Source organism: Sparus aurata, chromosome 21 (genome assembly GCF_900880675.1).
Source record: "Sparus aurata chromosome 21, fSpaAur1.1, whole genome shotgun sequence".
NCBI classification, from domain to species: Eukaryota; Metazoa; Chordata; class Actinopteri; order Spariformes; family Sparidae; genus Sparus; species Sparus aurata.
Window position 1 is genome coordinate 28,460,086 of NC_044207.1, and position 22,613 is coordinate 28,482,698.

Genomic DNA, 22,613 nt, shown 5'->3' on the forward strand with positions numbered 1-22,613 from the left:
AGCGAGAGGGGGAAAGGAGGCGAGCAGAAACACAGAAGACAAAATGGCTTTCATTCGCACAGCAGTGGAAGGCCAGAGGTCCCTTATTTTCTCCTCATTCTGTTCTCTCTCTTCATTCCTGGCCTCCTTTCATCTCTCCTGCGAGGCATATGGCCGCGCACCGCGCTTTCAAATCACATAAAAGATGCTTACACGTGCCGCACAACTCCCTGTGATAAGCTCGTTTTGTGCAATTGTATGCAAATCTTCATAAACCTCAGATCACCGCGACGAGGAGGAACACTTTTCATGAGCGCTCGCAGACGGAGACTCTCCGTCGTGTCGGGTCGCTGCGACACAAACAACGCGCATAAACTGTTGGTGGCAAATACGAAGTGGAAAAAAATAATCTCTCGCACTGATTAAGAGGTGTGTGTGTGTGTGTGTGTGTGTGTGTTGTGGAGTTATGTGAGTGTTTATCTCGGTTTCTTGCGTGTGTGTGTTTGCCGCGCGGGGCCGTCGGCGTGCGGCGACAGTGATGAATAAGCATTATTAAACAGGAGACACAGGCCTGGCGGTGTCATTAATCTTCATCCCTACTGGCACCATCGCAGAACTCACTCGCTGTCCGCCCTCCGCAACGTCTACACGTCTCATTGTCAGCCGCACAAAAGGGGAGCAGAACCGGTCGCTCGGGTTCTGATTGGATTCTCGGCGCGGCACCTGAAACCAGAAAAATGGACCATCTGTGGGGTCACGGGGGCCACGTGAGGGGTGATTAACGTCCACTTGGATCGGATGACCGATGGGACAAAGAGGGAGGATGACACCTTGTTTAAGGGGCTCAGAATTAATCACGCTCCGCTCGGGGGTTGATCCACAAGTCTATTGTGGCGAGCGAAGTGGCTCTAAAGAGGAGCGTCAACCAGCAAAGAGGAGGCTGACAGTGAGTGTCGCACTGCGGCTTCTGACATTACACTTAACAAAAAAAAAAAAAAAAAAAAAAAAGGGGATAAAGACGTTCCCCATCTGGTCCTGCTCCTCACTCAGAAATAAAGACCGCGATGAAGAGAATCAGGTTGGAGGGGAAAAAAAAGAAGAAGAGATGAATCATCACGCAGTCCTTTTTTTATCAGCACCTCAAATCACCAGGTGGGAGGAAGAGAGGAAATAATGGCATCTGTGCAAACTCACAGAGAGGCTCTTCACACACACACACACACACACACCGAGATGTTTTTGAATACATTCAGTCGTTTTTCTTTTGAGACACATTTGCATGCGCTCGCTCTGATCAAAAAGACTCTCCCACACACTTGTCAACACGCGCAGGATGTGTACTGAAAGTTGGGTCTGTTTAGGTCGCCGAGACACATGTAGATCGGTTTGCAAACAGGAAGTAAAGACGATATCGAGGACAAAGTGATGAAAAGAGGAAAACAAAACAAAGTCTTCGCTTATTAACAGGGCGTCAGACACGTGGGTTCAAACCCAATCCCAATTTTTTTTTTACCCCCCATCCCTCGTTTCCGTGAGCCCGCTGCCTCTCCGAACACAGTTACGGTACGAGGGAAGTCTTTCCGATGAAACGGGACGAACTTTCAAGACCCTTACAATCATTACTTATCTTGTAGGGCGCTCACACAAACAGACACAACCAGACATTTCAAATATGGCGTCAACACTTTAACTAGAGGTAGCATTCAAAATTAAAGCATTAAATCTGTCTTCCACACTCACACTAACACACCCTATATGCATATGATCATTACTTACTCCACCAGATGGTCACCCACAGCGGCGCCTCCCTCCACAGGTGGCGGTACTTTCCCCTTCGTTCACCTCTCTCCTCCTCTGCCCTGTGATCACACACGCAACATCTGGTTCCGCCGCGCACCGTATACTTGTCTCTGTCTCATAAAAAGAAAAAAAAAAAAGAACCCGCGGCCCGGAACCTCCCCAAGGTCATTTCCTTTATTTGCAATATTTTTCTGCCTCTGTTTTTTTTTTTTTTTTTACTGGAATGGTGAAAATTAGGACAGGAAACAGCAGGAGAGGTCAGATTCTGTGCAACCTCCAGGAGGCGGCGGCGCAGCGGACCGAGAGGTCGCACGAGCGGCAGAAGACGGAGCTGTCAATCATCCGCACGCCACGAGAGTGAAGCGCCAGAATCAGCACGAGAGGTGCTCGGTATGTAAATGAAGGAAACTTTCACAAACTGGGTTTAGCACAGACGGAAGCGGCGACTGAAATACATGAAGAAACAGTCAGAGAGATCAGGGGGCGCGTTCAGAAGACGGACAATCAGTTTAAGTATCACACATATTTACACAGAAAACCTGCTGTGACGGTGAAGTAATCAAAGCAAATCCGAGGCTAGACTGAAGTGACTCTCCTGCTGATGATGTCTCCATATTTAAGTTTGTGTCAAATGTGAATTTATTTATGAACGATGTGCAGCGGCGACACATCCTTCAGCTGTGTGTTTGGATTTCAACCCAGTATTTAGTGCACTGAATAATATGTGTTCACCATGACGTCATCCTCCAAAAGGTTTGACTTGGTCCGTAGCTATTCCTTTCTTAAAAAAAGTCCAATTTATAAGAAATACAGAGAGTCTTTCGCATACTGACTCTTTGGAGTAGAGACCGACCCGACCTACGATCCCACAGCATCAGTATTTGACGAGTTGGGAACGAAACTCATAAATCCACTTTCTCACAAAGTTAGCATTAGCCGTCTTTATTCTGGGCAGCAAGCCACCAATTTGGCTGACCTTTTGGCAGCTTTTAAAACCAGGAAACAGCTGATCACAGCAGTCAGTCCATCACTTCATCCGCGAGCCACTGGACAGCCGCTGAGATCCAGGAGATGCTAGCGTCTCCTCGGTCTCTGTAGCTGTCTTTGTTGTCCGCTTGTTGTTGTAGCGGCGAGCTAAGAACGGTCGATACTTTCAAATTAAAAGCCCCCCGCTAAGAACCCAGTTCTAAACTCCAATGGGGTGCAATGAAAAGCTCTTATTTTGAAGACAAATTCGACCTGCTTCACTGTTCACGCCCAACGTCGTGCTTCACGTCACGTCATATGTTTACGCCTACCCCTGTGGCGGCTTTTTGAAAAATAAGGAATATTACACCTCCGTTTTAGAAAGACACATTGCAGCCTTTACCTTTACTTTACTATCTAAAAGGGGCAATTAAATCTTGTTGGTGCACCATACAAGGTGGAAATTGCAAATGAAGGTGTCGACGATTTAATATTTTATGATCACACTTTGCACAAGTTACAAACGGCGGTCTTATAGAACCTGGTCAGCAAAGTTTTAATGCTCTGAATCTTTGAAGAACAATCATAAATACACAGTTGATCTCACAAATTCTGCGTCCAGGTAGAATTTCCTCGTTACAATTTCCAACTTCCAACCTCCAAGTCTTCCAGGAGCACAACACCAGAAGATAACAAAAAACTAAATGTTGCCTCTTTTTGTCAAGCGTACACAAAATGATTCCATCATCAGTACAGCCTCCTTGTTATATAAAGGAAATAGAGGGAAAACGATTCATGGAGTAACGGACGCTGATATTCGAGGTCGGAGTTGTCTGGAACTCGTTATGAATTGTCATCATCGGAAATAATCTTCAGATGAAGTTCTACGAGGCCCCGAGTCTTTGCGCCAAACCAAACACTCCCGTTCAAGCAAAGCCATTTGTATTTCACACCTCTGATATCAGCAGACCCTCGCGCACTCGAGAAGTATGCGAGCGCGTGAAGACAATTTCCCATCAAAGGTCAAGTAAGTAACGCAACTAGAGCCTCCATTTACATATAAACAGCTGGATCGGCTGCGTGCGTCTTCCGCCTCGAGGTAATGTGAAGATTTAATATCTCAACAGTTTCTCTGCGCCGCTGCCGCCGAAGACAAAGAAACTATCCATTTGCTGTTCAGAGTGATTAAAGAGATTGAGTCAGATGGAGGCAATCATCATTCAGGTGGCGTAATTGCAGAGTTGCAGTGTCATCCATTTCCACGAAGCACGAGCCAACAAACACCCTCGAATGCAAGATGCAAACTTACACAAAGTTTAACCAGTGCCGCACACGACTCGGGTCAAAAAACACGACACTTCTGAGTTGAAATATGAAACAGCCACCTCTCAAATGTTTCCTCCCCTGCAGAGAAACAGCAGCTGTGGTGAGTTTAGCTTCCCGTCAGTCGGCTCTTTGTACACAAAGGCAAACTTGCACGAGAAATGTCCGAGTTGTGGCTCATGTTGGAGGGAATCACCTTTACATTGTGCAGATACAACAGCGCCAAGCACACGTTTGACCTCGTGTAGCTGGATGATTGAGACAACAGGTGCATGACGAGCGGTTCACCTCCACACACACACACACACACACACACACAGAATAAAGACCAGTGATTCATATTGTGGTGCTGTTATTGTAAAGAGTCATTCAACATCATTACCTAAAAAAAAACTCTGATACATTTGAGAACCATTAAACATCCGAGCTTTGGCTTGCGTTCTGCACGCTTTCCACATGTGCTGTGTTTTTCTAAACTAATGATCTGCAACATGTTTATGGAGGCTCCGCTACTCTTCATCAATAACTGACATAAAAATATTGATACAACCTATCTTCAGCTCATAAAAAAGGACTTTCCTATACATTTGCCATCACAAACAGTCAGAGTCTTCTAGCTTTGGCAAAAAAAACCCCAAAGAAAGAATTAAATGATGCACGTCTGGATAACAACTCTCAAAGCGTCTTGCTGAGGGAACAATGCCGTCGTCTTTGCAGCTTTGTGTCCGTTGAGTGCGGTCTCACACCTTTAATCACCAGTCGAGGGTTGTGGCTGAAGCAGAACATTTCTCCGCCTCGCGTAGAGCTCCTCCAGGACGCCGCAGAGATGAACCGCTCAGCCACTCGGCCGACTGGGGAACCTGCCAGCATCAGACAGCTCAGTGTCCGGATACGGGGAGGCATGAAATCCAGGAAGGGGGGTTTTCATGGCTAAGTGGGGCTAAGCAGAGGAGAGCAGGGCGTGTTGGAGTCATTTCATGGAGCATTTGACGGAGGAAGGTTGGACTGGATCCCTGTCGGAGTCGATGCTCGCAGGATTTGGGGCTCCTGGAAGTCGTTTTTTACCGGTTCCGTGCCGGCGATGCTACGAGCTCGATGGAGATCAGCGTCAGGGAGTTTATTAGCGCCGTGATGTTTCTGTTGGGACCTCAGCGTTCCGCTACCATTAACCTAAAGTTCCCCGAGTCTGAGCAGACAGAGGCCTCCAGTCTGAATGTTGAGAAGGAGATAAAAGTGATAAAGAAGCGACAGATAAAGCTTTGAAATCAGGAAATGAAACAGCTTAGCTTGCCTCTTTTCTCGTTAGATGCACGTCTTTGTTGCATCATGTTCACCAGGAGGGTTCTTAGTTTCATGATGGAAAAAGAAAAGAAGCTAAAACATCCTGAATGAAAAAAAGGAAATAGCTACTAGACTCGCTGCTTTTTATTTGTTTTTTTAATAATTCAACAATCTGAGGAGGATATTGCTCGGAAGCAAAAGGTAAATAACGAACGGAATGCGATGATAAATGTTCAGCAATTTGTCTCGGAGACACACGGATACAGCGTGCGGTGACAGCAGGATCTCATCCCGACACGATAACACATTCCTCACACTGCTGCACAGATAATGTTATCATAGAGAAGTCGCCGCAAACAGCTGCTTTTCTTCAGCGCGTTCACAGCAGTAACGACTCCTAAACAAAGCGCCACGATATGATATATGTCAACAAATTGCGTGAATGAGACGTCTGTGTGGTCACGACCTTTATGATACTCTAGTAAAAAGCTCTTTCCAGATGTCTGACAAGTGCAAAGACGTTAAATCCGGAGAACTTCCTCACTTCGTTTCCTTTGTCCACCATGTTGATTTACGGTCCCGTGTCTTCCCCCGCTTTTTTTTTTTTGCAGCTTCTCCGGCTTCCTCCCCAAAATTCCAGAGGGATGGTGTCATCCGTGAACTCTCCGCCGTCGACATGAACGTCGAAGAGAAAAGAGAAGGGAAAAGGAAAAACACTTAAGTGAGCAGAAACAGGTGTCACCTCTGAACAAGCCTTTATCCGACCTCGCGGTAAGCTCGGCGGCTAAACCGCCGCCCCCGCCCGCGCGAGGTGAGCGTGACATTAAACAAAATAATAGGCTGCGTTAATGGCGACACGGTGCGAGGACGGGCGGCGCTGGCTGTAAAATAAAAAGGTTTAGCAGCCTCTTGTTGTGGCTCTCTGTTGACAGAAAGGGCTGCAGTTGAAATGATCCGTGACATCGCTCCGATGTGAAGCGCATTAAAATGTTGCAGCGCCGCTAAAGGAGAGAATCACACAGAAGGTAAAGTTTACCAGCCTCCAGAGCGGGACGCTGCCGGCCGCTGTGATGTCACGCAAGTTGTTGTGAGGCGTCCAAAGTGTTTTATTGATCTCAGCAAAAAAAAAAACTTCTGAACAATTAGAACCAAATAAATGCAGATAGAATCTGGAGCACGCAAAAGTAATTACGGAATTTATCAGGGTGTAATTAAAATCAAATGATTAAAACGCAAATGTTAATTGATTCGTTACATTTGCATTTAAATTGTGTATTAAAAACAATATATAAATAGCAAAAAAAAAACAAAGATCATTAAATTCTCCGCAAACAACACGACAGCTGGCCAATCAGAGCGTCTGCTGCTGCTGCTGCTGCTGCTGCTCTTCAGGTTGGAATTAATTAAATGTAGGTGAAATGTCTTTAAATAAAAAGGAAATAGAAACTATTAAAAGCAGAAAATTACATTAACTGTGGGATCAGATTTGATGCGAAAACAACAATAAATGAAAAAAGTCAATTTAGAAGAATTTTAAACTGCTTTTGCAAATTAAATTTTCCAACTTCAGGTCAGAAAGACAGATTGAATTTATTAACCCGCAACTTTTAATTATCAAAGCACCATTTAAATGCAAATTTAGCTTCGGATTCATGCGTTTTAATTCATAAATGTATTAATTGACTCAATCTAATTCCGTCCCTTTTTGGACTCCATACATCTAAGCTTATTAAAAGATATATTCCAGCTTATATTTATTTGTGTTGATGATTTGTAAAAGCTCAGCAGCCCCCCACGCTGCTGCAGACTGGTTATCATGTTTCACAGGCATTATAAGAACCTGGCCAAGTGTCGCGAGGATGACGCCACGCTGGAAGCTACAATGCCAAAAAAAAAAAAACACACACCGGCCTGATGTTTACCGCCATCGAAGATGTGACTTAATCGAGCTTAATTCTTGCGCTGGAGAGATGCCACTCTCATCTTTTCACGGATGTTTGTCGGATCTCATTGTGCAGCTTTTGGCAGAGAGCTGAACCAGGCGAAGGTTACGGCGGCGGGTATCACCTGCAGTTGGAAGGAGATCATAGTTTTCCTTCCAACAAAGAGATTATCCGCGAGTCTTTCAGTCAGGTAATAGAACCTAAAGTACTCCAGTGGAACACTTAATCACAGACGGTAAAGACTGTGCAACTCAGAGGGAGCCAAGAAAAACAACTCCCGTAGTCGAAGGAAGTTCCGCGTGCAGAATCTGGACGACGGCCTGAACACATTGTACGTACTGATTCATTCATGGATCATCGCGCCCAGCGAGAAAACAAAATCTGGTCATTAAGAACGCGCAACGGGAACGATGCAATAAATCTTGTTCGCCTCGTATAACCTCAAACAGAGCATTATTGTTGTAGCAGAGGACAGTGAGTTTAAATTCAAATTAGTTCCACTGAAATGATCCGTCAGTGCAACAAGAATAACAGTCATGCGAACAGCTCCGCGAGGCTGCACAGTGTCGGTGCTGAGCAGGTGTTATGTTTACGGTGGTCGCCGTGTCAGGTTAGGTTCTGCAGGTATCTGATCCGAAACCAACACGTGGAGAAAACACGCGATAATGGTGTTAAAAGTCAACAAAGATCAACAAAGTCTGTTCTGAAAAAAACTGTGTGGCTAAATCCGAAGTCGATTATTTGATATATCCCTGCTCAGCCCTCGTCAGAAAAACAACCATATAGTTCGGCTGTGACAGCAGCTTATTAAGACATATTTACGGTTCTTGTTGGGCTGCAGTGGCCGTGGTTATTTTGTTATGGCTGCAAAGGAGGAAATCAGGCACAGTTAAGAGCAACAAAGTCTGCGTGAGGAGGACGGGGACGGATTTTCAGACTGTGTTTTGTGCCTAAACCCAACTACATATTTTTAGTGACTACTCCCGTTCTGGGAGCAGCGATATCCTCGGTGTTGTTTGAATAAACTCGCTACACTCTGTCGGGGCTCCATGCGCCCGTTCGTTCCACACATTCGCATAGTTCTGACGGGCCTCACCTGAACAGAACTAAACCCGATAAGCGCTGTGCACGTTCCATATTTCAGCTGCGTATGAACACCAGCGTGGAGAGGACCGAGACAGCTGAGACGGCATCCTGTGTTCCTGTAAATCCTCGCTTGTGAGTGCCAAATGTCCTTGCTAATGCAAACGCCTGTGGTGTGTGTGTGTGTGTGTGTGTGTGAGTCTGAGTCAATGTGGATTTCCTCAGTGCACCTTAAAGGAAATGCTCTGAAGGTTATTGACCGTCCATCGTTCAAAAATCTGACCACAGTGACAGAATTTTTTCTGCATGCCCAACTGAATCTCATCCACACACACACACACACACACACACACCATGGAGTCAATAGTAAGAACAGACTGCCGTGAAGGATAAAAGCACAGGATGAGGCGAAGGGATTTCTCGGCTTCCACCCTCTTCTTCCTCTGTTGTCGTATCTCCGTTCCTCCCGTCACATGCGGCCGGTCGGCTTAAGTAGCATTAGTTGTATTTTGTTAGGACCTCAACCTTTGACCTTCAGAACAAAAACAGTAGCAGGGAGCCGCTCAACAGGTCCCCCGTGAGGGACAATGGGAACGAGGTTGGACTTAATAACAGGAAACACAAGAGCGTTGCGGGAGATTACCTCAGTGCGTTCAACAGATCGGTTACACGGGGAGAAACAGTTGTTGCGGAGAAGCCAAATGTTGGTTTTAGTTACGTTTGTGAGTCAGCTGCTGCACCGCCTCCCCAGGGGAATTAATGATGTACGTTATCTCTTTTGTATACGTCAACGTTTTCCGTCTGCCTCAGAGGAAGACATCAGCAATCGGACCTGACAGATTTGACATTTGACGGCAGAATGAGTCCCTCCTGCTTAGTGCAAGAGAAAGAGAGCAAGAGAAAGGCAGGCGAGGTTGTAAACAGGATGGAACAGCCGTCCGTTTTATTCTAAATTTGATATGTACAGGAAAAGTGGCTGCATACATTTCTTAATATATCATGTAAAAGTTTTCTGGAAAAACAAAAACAAAAAAAACAACAAAACAAAAAACAACAAGAACAAAAACAATTGCACATCATCCTCCATCAGCTTCCATTTTTCTTTTTCGATACTTTAAAAACACATCATGGTACAGCATGGCTGAAGGCAATGTCAGACGGGTACGAATACACTGATAACCGCTCGTTAAGTGTTGGCTCTCGTAAATTAAAAAAAAACAAAAAACAAAAAAAACAAAATGGTTCAGGTGGGAGTACCCCGAAGATGACACATTTTAATACGATGACATTAAAAACGTTTAAAAACACACTGCAGTCTTGGTGTGTGTGCTGTAGTGTCACCGACAAACAAATCGCATCGTGTCCCTATCTGTGTAAAATATTGGGGTGTTATCTCAGGCACTTATTGATCTCAGACCCCGTCAACTAATCCACGACGTTTAGAGCCGCAGGTCAGATACATCCTTCTAAAATGTGCTAGCCGCACTTTGTGTTCACAGCAGGAAGCGCTGGCCGCTACGGCCGAGCACTTTTTTTTACTAAAAACCATTCAGAGTGGAGAGCTTTAATCTTTTTTTTTTTTTGGTAACAGTTTTCATCCTTCCCATTGTAGTGTGGACTTCACAACACACCTGCAGGAGACCACGGCGTGTTCGTGTTGTTGCACCCAGGTTATGTAGAGGGAACGTTTCAGTTTAGCTTAAAAACAGGAGCAGGATTGTGAACTTCCCTCAGGTTTGCACTCTGGATTAATGCCATTGCAAAGTCCTTTTTTTCCTTCATCTTCTTGCTCTTCCGTTGATCATTTATTACCCTTACCTAAAGCCTGCGTCTCTCCCAGCGAGGGTCTTCATTAACCAGCAGGAGATAATGTATGTCATGCAGCTTCTCTCTGCAATACGGAGAATGTGTAGGAGTGAAGGGCAATTACGTACCGGCTGCTGGGTTCCCACAGCGTGATGATGATGACGGCTACTTTTTATTTTCATTTATTTTTTCCCTGTATTTTCCCTTTCCGACCTCGGCTCGATCTCATTTGTTCATTTGCAGGCAGAAACAATCACGTCACAAACATTAGCGATGTCAAAGAAGGGTAGGTGCAGACTAAGAGGATCGGTCGCCACCTACTGCAGTAATTACAGTCGTGGGCTGGTGGGCCGCGGCAGTGATTTAAGCGCGTGTCATCAACGCCCAAGGTCTTCGCTCAGACCTACAACTCCAGCAGCTGGTTTCACTGATTACTTCCTCCTCTCCGGGAGAAAGAAATGTGCTAATCAGCAGCTGTAGAGTTTGATTGGAATGGAGATGCTCTCGAAGTCATGATGGAACAAGCCACTGGTGCTACGAGTTACAATCAGAGCGTCACCTGGTTAAAGGGCCGGGTCATCCAAATGACAGTGGTGTCGCCAGAGTAACATGCTGGCTGGTAACGTTTCTGCAAACCACGAATACATTCACGTTTGTTCGTGTCACACAAACCATATCCACATTTCTGTAATATAGTTCATGTTTCAAAAGCGTCTCAACATTTGTAATTGTGACACCACTCGACAAATTCCAGCCTTGTTTGTGGCGACAAAACCAGGTTTTTTGAGCCTGAACAGGATCTTTTTCCAACCCTGACTTAATAGTTTTTGTGCTAATCTGACCGTAAGCACAGCAGTGTCACAAAACTAAACTGAAAAGTGAACACTTAATTGCAGCACAAGGAAAAGTTCAACGTATCCGTAGTTTGCAGAAACACACATTTCTAGTTTTTGTGTTTATTTGTCGAGAACTGTCTCCATTCCAATACAACAAAGGTCCTCCACAGCAGCGAAAAGTAGATTTAATAGAAGCCTCATCAGGAACAACTATTTCCAAAGACATGTGCTGCTCAAGGCCCAGTCACACTGATAAGTAAGGAAATTAAGTTGAGTTGAATGGAATCGAACAGTGGATTTGCTTGCCAGGGCAACTTTTTTCCATCGAACTCATCTGTTGGAACTCAAATTCCCGCTGTTGACCAAAAGCAATCTGGCTCGACGACGCCGTCCTTCGAGGAAACAGAAAGTCAAAAATGCAGAAAGCTATCGCGGCTACACAGTCGAGCGCCGGCCTCCTCTGCTGGGATTTAATCTGCTCCACAAAAGAAGCCGCAGCAGATGGACAAAGATGTGTTTTTGAATAAACTTTGCAGAATTGTTGACCTGTAAGCCAATAAGGTAACAAGTCTGCTAACTGACAGCAAGCTAGGGAGCGCAGACCGACTAGCACTAGCGTTGTTCTGGCTGGCTAACTTCTCGTGATCGAGTACCCCAATTTTTTTTTTTTAATGCATCACTTCCAAGTGTGACCGGGCCTTTGCTGGTCATACTTTCATATAAACCGTGTCTTTGGAAGAAAGCGGTTCTAAGAATCATTTCTAAAAAAAAAAAAATCCTGGAGAGGAGTGACAGCTTAAAAAGGTAAAAAAAAAAATACAGAAAGCAATTACAGCCCATTGAAAGCAATTACCTCTTGAGGACAATTTCGCTTTTTGTTATAAAATGGGAGAAAAGCTCCGGTTAATCTCACACTGGGAGGCTTATTGTCTCTCTACCCATCTTTATTCTGGCTCTTTTATTTGCTTTTATTCCTCCTTTTATGTCAGAAGCCGGGCCCTCTGTCGGTGCCTCTGGTGGCAGCGTTCTTTGGCTCTGGCAGGCAGCAGGTGGCTTGTGATGAAAAATTCAGTGCAGAGCCTGACTCGGGAGACGATGAGGAGGAGGAGGAGGGTGGTGGTAGTGGGTAGCAGGAGGAAGAGTGAGGGGGGGAAGGGAGGGGAGGGGTGAGATGAGAGGAAGGTGGGAGATGAGCAGAGTGTAGAGGAGCGTAAAGGTGGGGGTGTTGAGGTAGAAGAAAGGAAAGTAATGAACAGAGAGGCGACGAGAGCGAGAGGAGGATGGAAGCCAGAGCTCCAGACAGACAGGCAGGCGGGCCAGGGAAACAAGCCCAGAGCGGTGTAGGGGGGCCAGGCAGAGGATCAGAGCTGTCTACCCTCTCTGCCTGGGTCTCCTCCATGGAGATAACGCACGATATGAATCATTTATGAGGGGGCCTTTTTTTTTTTTTTTTTTTTTTTATTAATAACACACACACTGTGCCCTGCTTCTTTCATACACTTTGCCTTGTTTTCTCTGCTCCCCGGGGAGTGCTCAAGTGTGAGAGCTCGATCGGTGAGAGAAAACACTTGAAGTAGAGAAAACTGAACGCAGAGAAAACGCCGGCAGCATCGGCAGGGGTCGGATGTTATCGCCGTGAGGGGGGGGGTGGCGCGTGCCCTTGTGACAAGGGTCGTCCTTGGGACACTTTGTAAAAAGCCGAGACGGACAAACTCGGTCGTGAAACGTGTACCTCGTCACATGCCCACACGCAAGAGCCCACACAGAATCTTACGCCTCCCCGTGGGCTCGTAAGAACGCCCACTCGCTCGCCTGTCTGCCCATTTGATTGTCAGTACATGACGGTGCCAGATCTCGATGAATCAGAGTCCTGGACGCCTGTGAACAAGCATCGTGTTTGTGAATGCGGAGAAGGCACTGAGCGTCACATGTCTGTAGGAGGGACTGACTACTGGTATAGGTCATCAGCACAGCGAGGGATTGAACACAAACACCCACATACCGAGTATACTTCACAACTGTTTACCTCTAAGATCATCGCTAGGCTATAAGACCTCTAGGTTGTCCCTTTTGTCGTGATTTGTAGCGTCCACGTTTGCCGTTTCTTGAAGGTAATCCCCTTTAGCTCCTGATCCGCAAGTTCTCTGTTCAGTTCTTCATCCATCAGTCCAACGATACTCCTCAAGAATAAAAAAGTCTTCCTTTCTCTGACCCCAATCTGTTGAGCCTCGCTAACTGCGAAGGCGAAGGTGGCACATCGTGGCGGTACGGACCCTTGGGGGACGCTGGGTCCTTCAGGTGCGCTGTGGAGTACCCCTCGTAGCTGCTGGAGCTCTCCTGCATCAACTTCCCTTTGGCTTCCTGCTCTCGGCGCCTCTGCTCCTGCCTCAGGAGCTCCTGGGCCTCCAGGAGGACTCTAGCGTTGACCCCGCCACCGCCTGGGTAACCGTTCCTGGAGCCCTGGTAGCTGGAGTACCTGGGGTTGTCCTTGGCTGTCTGGAAGCCCTCGCCAGGTGGGTACGCCTTGTCCCACGAGTCCTGGGAGATGGAGCTGGGGTTCTTCCTGGGCTGCCTGGAAGAATAAGAAACACGAGAGCAGAATGTGAGCTTTGACTTTTCACAGGATACATATCTATACATCTATGTTAGTGTTCTATAGAGTGATTGTGTGACCGCGACACAGGTGACGTAACATAAGATTTACTTGCTTCTAGCTGGTTCTTTGAGGTTCGGTTCGGTGTGTCTCTAAGGCCCCGGCCAGACCACAACGCTCTTTTGTGAAAACGCACATGTATTGCATCGTTTTGGCCGACCGTCCATACGGATCCTGAAAACCCACTTTTTTGGAAAACGGATCTCAGGGTGGAGAAATCCGAAAACGCGGCCCTCCCGTTCTCATGTGGACGGCAAATCCGCATACTTTCCAAAACAACAACAACAACGATGGCGGACTACATGCTCCTGTTCGTGCCGCAGAAGATATTGAGCCTTTCTTGCAACTTGCTCGCCTTGTAGTCGAGTGCGAGTCGCAGCAGCAGTTCGACCTCATCACCGGTCCACACAAGCGATTCTGGTTTCCTTGCACTCGCCATTTTCATCTTCTTGTTGTTGTGTTCGGTTTCTCCGTCTACTGTCTGTTTGTTTACAGCGCGCAAGCTTTAAAGCGCATGCTCCGTGTCTTCTTCTCCGTTTTTGGTGAATGTCAAGCGCCACCTAGAGGCCTGGAATACGAACTACAGCGTTTTCGGTCGTTTTCAGTGGATCCGTGTGGACGCAGATATTCTTAAAACGAGGACGAGGAAGACGGAGGAAAAAAGATTGTTTTCGCCCGTGTGGACGGCCCCTAAGCCACACACGGTCGCCTGGTCTGTTGGGAAATCTATCACCAGCAACCTCTGGCGAGTGTTTGGATGCTGGCTGCAGAAATATTATATTGTCAGCTTCATGGTAGCCAAGGCTTCACATTCAATGAAAATGAGGCTCCATTACAGCCTCAGATACGGCCTCCGGGCAAGCACCAGCCCACCATAACAACATACAGGGATACCTAACCATGTCAAAACCCTCTTCCAGCCCATTAGGCCCGTTTCAGGACGGACAGAAACAACCATTGGATCTGACAGACGGTAACACAATGAGGCCACCATCTTGTCCACAATGGATTTGCCCAGGCTGGTATTTGACACCTGACACAAGCGTCTTAAAGGCACGGTGTCGTGCTTCTGGGGATGTTGCGTCGCCTCGATCCAGATGTGTGACATCAGCCCTCATTTCTGCTTGGCTGGCCTCTTTGTGGCAGCTGTCTATGTGTGTGTGAGCCCATACGATATGCATGAATGTCCCAAGCCCTACAGCTCCACCCGTTTATCTGGATGGCAAGGCAAAACCAGAGCAGAGAGAGGAGAAGAAGAAGAAGAAGAAGACACACAAATACATCAATGGGCTTTTGACTCGGAGCCATGCATAATTAGCAGGTTTATCAGCCAGCTGTGAAGAAATCGTATTATTCCTGTGTTTGGATTTGAGCAGGAAGGGGAGAAGAAAAAAAAATCCTTAATGAGAATAGAAAAGACCTTTGTTTTTATTCAAGAGAGATTGAATGCAATTGGGAATGGATACGCTCCTCGATCGGTGAGATAGGGGGGAATATAGCCCAGGTTTATTCTCGCGCACGGTTGAGTGATTCCAATTTTCAGAGACGGGCGTCCCAGGCATCTGATTTCATTTCGTATGTTGACAAAGAGGCCAAAGCCGGTCCTGCCTCCCCGCTGAGAAATGCAAACCAGATCGCTCGCACCGTCTGATGCCCTGCCAAGAGGGAGCATGTACATGTGTGGTAAACACAGAAAGATGTACGCTCATCTGTATTCTGTGCAGCCACACAGTGAAGCATGACAGATGATAAAAAAAAGAGAAAAGGGGGGAAAGGTGACAGAGTGAGATTGAGAGGAAAAAGGTGGGGGGGGACGATGTGATGTGCTGTAGTGCAGAGCGTTTAGGCATGTGGCCGTGACACACACACGTCTGCATGCAGACACACTCTTGTGAGACCGAACGCCTGCTGCAGCTGTCGCAGCCAAACTCTGGACTCCCCACAATGGCATTACTTTGGCTCCGAGATCAATGGCGCTCGCTGGTGACGAATATGAGGGCCCTTCATCAACCGTCAGCGTTTCAAATGGCAGCGGTTTATTTTCACTCGCAGCTCCTTGTTTAGGGAAAGGGTCTCGCCCAGAAGGGAACTGACCTTTATCTAAAATGAAAAGCTGTTTTTAAAGGAATGCTGCCGCCATTAATCACGCCTCCAATTCTCAATCCAGTCATGCTCTCGTGAAGATTTCTGCCCGCCGTGAACGACACGGGCCCATATGAATCCCATCAAGGCTGTGATCTCTTAAAAACGCCAAATTTACTCCCGTCTCAGCCCCTGACTTCACACGATGGTATGCTCTTGGTCAAACAATAGTTAGTGTTCTCAAGATTCGACAGCAGGGCTTATCCAAACAGAGCAGCTTCCTAATGGAATTAGTGGAAAAAAGTGCAGCGACGTGGCCACAGGATGTTGCATCTGACCGCCGGAGCGAGACGCTAGTTCATTAATCTTTCAGCAAAGCTGCCTGCAATATTTATCAAGGAAGGGATTTATGTCGATAACAGTGGATTAGGGGGGGCGATGGTGAAGTAATAGAAGATAATGTATTTAATGTTGTGTATGTATGGTAAGTGCAGGCTGATGATGTGCACCAGGACGGGTTTGCGTTGGTTTTGACCTCGCAGGATGTTTGAGAGATTCAGGGAGTAATTACAGCCTGCGTAGAGAAACATGATATTTACACCGAGTAACATTCCCTCCTGGACTGTCTGAGGAATTACAGTGTTAATATTCTCTACATCTGACAATTCTGAATGCAGGCATTACAGTTTTACATGTAAACGTTAGACTGGAATGTAATTACTCTCTTTCGTGGCTTTTCTTTTGCTGCATGGCAGTAAAGTTTAATGCAGATTGATTTGAACCTTGTTATAATGTAAATGCCAATTATCGTGGTGAACCTGACGCTGGCTGTGATGGAATCCAATTAGGTTTCAAATGTCTGCAAATACATTCTCAGATAATATGGAAATTAATGGAAAACAATGGACGCCTGCAGCACCGCAGCAGCGTGGTTGGAAGGTAAACGCATATTGACGGCACACTGATCATCTTCCTGAGCCGAGGAAGATTATTTTTTCAAACAATGCTCCCAACCATTGTGGTTTGTTTCAGACACACAATCATGATGTTCGGAAAAGTTATACTCTTACAATGTAGAATTAAAGGCCAACAAATACTGGATATAGTTTGATGTGTAGACTAGAGAGCCCTTTAAGGGAAATCAGTGGTTTTGAGGTGGAAGTAGAACACCTGACCTGACAGTAATCAGCTTCAGCACAGAGATGCAAACACTGTAACTGTATGCATCATATGCTTCCAACTAATATTTACTATTATGTTCTATTTATTAATAGTAAATCCAAAAAATCACAGCAGGACAGCTGCTTTTGAGCGTCTAACAATGGCCGTTCCTATAAAACATGCTGCAGCATTCCAGACGAGCGCCGCTGTGAATGGCGACCATGTTTGATGACACCAACAGACACGGCGAGCGGTCACAGTGACTCTTCCCGCTGTCAATGTAATTGGTGATTTATCTTGTTTTGCAGATCACAACAAAATGGTATTTTTGAGAGAATCTCGGCCCGTAAATCAGATAAAAAGTAGAAGACAGGCGTCTTTTTAAAAGCTCACACAGAAGTCTCTTTTTTTCCTGGGATCTGATTTTATGTTAACTTAATAAAGTAATCAGATTTTGATTGAAATACAGGAATTCTGGTCGAAATGCCGAGTTTCTTTTTATTTTATGAACACATTAAATGGTTCAATAAAGGGCAGTTCTGTGCATCTGTTGACTTGAATCCAACCGTTACACATGACGTGAAAGTTCAGCTTTTACCAACTTATCTTTACCGCAAATTACAAATATTGACTTCGCAAATTAAGACAAATGTCCCCAAATGTCTCCAATAAGTCACTTTCTGTACATGCTGAGACACACACACTCTCTCTCTCACACACACACACACACACACACACACCCTTCTATCACTTCCTGGAACAACAGGCAGTCATATCATGCAGATCAAAGGGAATTACATTAAGGGAGAGGAAAGCAATCATGTCAGATCTGTGTGAGAGCGTAACATGATCCGTCCATTCTGAGGCTTAGTGTGTGTGTGTGTGTGTGTGTGTGTATGTGCATACATGTAGCGTGTGGTCTCAAACTGACCCTTTCCTTACGCTGATGTTACATATATATAATCTGCAATCATTACTGTCACAAGGCTCTCACAATGAATCTGACATAATCAGACAGACGAGCGCAAACTCACACACAGTCTGAACTCACACACGTACGCCGAACACACACAGACACAGACACACACACACACACTTCTCGAGACACATTAGGGCAACGTTACATTAAATTACAGATCTAAAACAGACACAAACACAGTCGCAGCCTTCTGGACGGCAGAGAACATGAGAAGATTCAATATGTGCTACCACACACACACACACACAATACCCGACAAACACACACACACATCACGTCTCTGCACATATTGATTGTTAGACAGACAGAAATAAACATCAGACGCATCATATCAAGCCCGTCACACACACACACACTTCAGTCTTACCGTGGCAGGGAGCTGTACTGTCGCTGTGCCTGGGCGAACGAGTCCCTCTCCTCCTGCCTCTGCCTTTGCATCTGAACCTCGACCGACACCGAGTGGCGACCCGGCTGGCTGTACCCGCCCGGACCGTTGCTGCTGGTGTTTGACTGAAAACAGCAAAGATGGCAGCTCGGTTAACTCCGACGTCCCCGTCGTGATTCATCGTCAGTCCACCTCTCTGTTGTTACTTAACGCTAATCACCACTTAATTGAAATGATGTCCAATAAAAATCAGTGGGGGTGTTTAACTGGTGGACAAATATTATGTAGAGGATTCAATACTATTTTAATCGTCAGTGCAGGACAATCGTTTGATGAAGTAATGAGATGATGTCTCGTTATCTTAACGCGTTTACATTTCCCACAGAGACATAAATGATAGAAAAGTAGCCGATCTCTACATTTAGAGAGCAAAAACCAAACAAGGTTAAACTTTTTTGCTGAGAATATGACTGAAATGATTTGTGGATGATCAGAATAGTTGGGGAATGATTCTCTTTTTGATAGACGGATCAATTCATTGACTATTTGTTGCAGCTCTGAGTGGATCAGAGAATATCAGGTGAGTTTTCCCACTGATCTGGACCATCTGAATCCGATTGGTTTTCACTGGAACGACTCTCTGCCTAAAGAAAAGTCAAAATTTAACTGTCTGATCAAATTCTGACCAAACCCAAATTCTACTTCCATTTACTGGGATCGAGACAGACGTTTAAACACTGCATCGTCTCAGCTCTGAGAGGAACAAAACAGTCTGAAGCCACGATGCAGGACACGTTGTGGAGACACAGCCCATCGTCCATTTTTTGGTCAGAGAGCTGCGTGTTCCCTCGTATGAAGTTTTACAGTCCCAGAGAGAAATTAACACTGATGACTTTTCTGTGTTCAGTAAAACATTCATGGATGTTGAACTGCCTGCGGTGCTAATGTAAGATTGATGTATGAATGGAAAAAATGCTGGAGGCGCCAACGCTTCAACTTCAAATCAGTGGTTTTTGTGTGGATTAAACAGATCGGTCTATTTCATGTAATTAGACGGCATAAACATCCAGTATATACTATCTGCTGCACTTCACCATAACATTAATAATCTCTATTTACGATCGAGGGCCACATTACATCAAACACTGAGTGAGTGTCTAAGTGGTAAATACAACTATTTTCTCATTTATACCATTTTTTCTCTAATCCACTCCAGTCGTGGTGATTTTTATCTTGTATTTTTGCTTGAATTTAATCTTCTGGGCATCTGTGCATTTAAATATTTACACATATTTCACATTTGTCTGCTGTTTGGGGGGGGAAACTGATGTTTACAAGTACAATATCTTGGCCAAAAAGCAATGACACATTCAGATGTTTCTCTTGTGACAGGCTCAGGTATTAAAACTTAAGAGGAATTCATTCATTAAAACCAGCAAATCGTGTCCTGTGTGAATAAAACATCTTTAAGAAACTTGTACCACAGATTTTAGGGCATGTGTCAATAACAAAAGGGTCGTAATTTTACCCAAGCAGTGGAAAAAAATGGCCAAGAAATGATCTTTACTGATTGATATACAAGAATCAAGGAACACATGATCCCCTCAGTTCAAATTCAAAGCGTACAAATCACCACAACTGGAATCAGGGTTTCCAAACAGTAGCTAATAAAACTAGCAGCAGACGCCGACACAGGATACCTCGTAAAAATCTCCCCCCCCATCCCCTCCACCCTCCACCCTCCACCCCCCCCGAGGTCCAAAACCACAGACAGACACTTACCAGCCGTTAGTGGGGCGGACACACCCTGAGCTCGTCTCTTCTCAGGTCAAAATGAAGGTGAGACACAGACAGACAGAAGGAGGAGGAGGAGGAGAGGGGGGAGTGAGGGAGTGAGGGAGGGGCCATGCTGGAGTCTCAGAGCAGGGGTGCAGTGATGAGATGAGATGGATGTTAGTGCGTGTTAATGAAGGAGACGACACTCGACCTGTTGACATGGTGACAGTTACCCCCCCCCTCCGCCCAAACAGCCACAGATAAACACCTCCCGTGCTGCTCATTAGGCACAGCAGGTACGTGGACATGTCATATAGGCACAGTGATGATGAGTGATATGCACATTTGTGACTGGCAGCTTGTAATGACTTCATGGCGGCAAAGCATTTTATTATAATCATCATTTCAAGAATGTACAAACCTGCGTACACACTCAGCAAGGGTATTAATACTTGTTCACTAAAGCTGACCGGAGCTCTAAATGTTCTCGCTCACTTCTATTATTTATATTTATTATTCATTTTGTTTATGTCCTAAAGTGGAAACAGACAACTTCCCCCCGTCTAGAATTTCCAAGCGGTGTTGCTGTTGGCGCCACAACTGGATCGTTTCTACTTTCCTCAGAGAACCAGCGTCCAACACCGCACGATAACAGCCCGAGTTTATTCACACATCCAGCCTACATCTCTATCAGGAGACTTCGCTGCATAGTGACAGCGAGGTTTAAGGAACCAATGGCGTCATTGTTCTGTAGCCTTCACACTGCACGATCAATATTTCCTTCATTATGATACGATACAGCAAAAAACCTGTTTTTGTCAGTTTAAGTTCTGGATTCTTATTATTATTCACCTTTGTTGTATGTTTAATGTTGTTGTTTCAAGGTTCTTTTTAAATAAAGTTATTATTCCACGTCAGCTCCCAGGTCATGTCATTGATTTTCTCCCAAAGAAATCATGTAGAAAATGTGAAAATGTCAGCCAACTGGTAAAACTATCACACAAAGTATTACATTTGGCTGCGAGAGCGTTCAAAGTTCATTGCTAATAACGTTTTTAGAGTGCCGCTTTTAAAGGGTTTTGCAGCGTCCCATGAATTTAACCGCAGTTTTTCAATTTTTTAGAAAAACCATGACATGAACCTGAACTGGGAGAGGTGGCTGAGAATGACCCATATTTCAGAAAATGGGGTAAAAACCCACTTTTAAAGCCTCTCACGATGCACTATTGATGTTGCACTTGGTTTTTACAGAAGTAGTTGTGAGATTGGAGGAGAAGTCGCGGTACAAGTGTGGCCTGGATCCTGCCTACCTGCTGGGTAAAGTGGGGCGACTGACTGGTTGCCAGTTTCGGAAAGTTTAATGCTCCAAATTGCCCCAAATCAGAAGCCAGAAAGGTCTTTTTGATGCTGTTTGACAATTTGATAAGGACTTAGATTGAAGATTATTCACCCCTCAACCATTATAATGTCACCAGACCCTTCACTCAAAGTTAACCGCAAGTGAGAACAAAATTTCTTCACTGCCAACGTCTACAATTGGTCCTCAAAGTGAAAGATCCACAAGAATACAAACACACACACACACACAACACCTCGAGGTCTGGCCCACACTTGTACCACAACTCCTTCCACTCATCCAATGTTCATTAGCGGCGTGGGTTCAATAACTGTGTGTGGATCAGTCGTAACAGAAAGCCAATCTTTTGATCTTTTTCAATTACTTTTATGGCGGTGCGATGTATTGAAAGCCTGGCGGGAGCTCTGTGGGTATCAGTCGGTGGGGAAGGCCATAAAACGATTAAGAGTGCTAAAGAGACGCTCCCCGTTAAACCAAACGAAGCTGCGGCAATCATCTCTGGACTTGACTGGCACTGCCCGGCTGCCCGGCCCGACAGCGAGAGACATGCTGGAAGCTGACTGAGGGGGAGGGACGAGCACCGACACCCCTCTTATTCCACAGCCGAGCTGAAAATTACCCGTGCGTAAATTACAGTCCCAATATTTTTCACATGATGGAAAAAAAATAAAAAATCCCCTCAGCGGTTTTCGGAGTGTCGAATATTCCTACAGCAGGAATGTTGGCTCGTCGGCCTGAGCAGAGGGGGAAAATACCCCGAAAGGAATCCAGATAATAGCAGCATTAAAATGTTACAGTAAAATACAAGAGGCAATATTATGCCCCTTTCTAAACCCCCACCGTCAAGTCAATGAACTCCTCTTTTCCCATAGTGGTATAAATGAGTGCAATAAAGCTGGTGCGGTGCTGCCGGGAGAGCGGGCATCAGTCATCCTGATGGAATTAGACCGTGTTACCCACAATCCTCCCCTGCTCCCCCAACTATGGTGGAAAAAAAAAAAACAGAGGAGGAGTGCTCCCATCTCAGACAAGAGATATTATATTGACGAAAGTCATGTGGCTAAACGGCTCAACGGCGTTGGAAATGGATAATTGGGCCAATCAGAGACAGAGGGTGAAAACTGTAGGATGGATTTGACAGATACTTAATTGGAGGTGTGATGTGAAGAGGTGAGCTGAGGTTGAGGGTCCAAACCTGGATGG

The 22,613-nt window shown here is 45.6% G+C and overlaps 1 protein-coding gene across 7 annotated transcripts in view; it reads right to left on the reverse strand.

The window, feature by feature from the left end:
- Positions 1-9,285: 9,285 nt before the first annotated feature.
- pard3ab (par-3 family cell polarity regulator alpha, b) overlaps positions 9,286-22,613 on the reverse strand; it is a 245,861-nt gene continuing 232,533 nt past the window's right edge. For all 7 annotated transcript variants that reach the window (XM_030402565.1, XM_030402564.1, XM_030402562.1 and 4 more), the window contains 2 exons: positions 18,260-18,402; positions 9,286-13,589 (listed from right to left, as the gene is read on the reverse strand). In XM_030402565.1, coding sequence (XP_030258425.1) covers positions 13,199-13,589; positions 18,260-18,402 — 534 coding nt within the window. In that variant the 3' untranslated portion in view covers positions 9,286-13,198. The remainder of the gene's footprint in view (positions 13,590-18,259; positions 18,403-22,613) is intronic.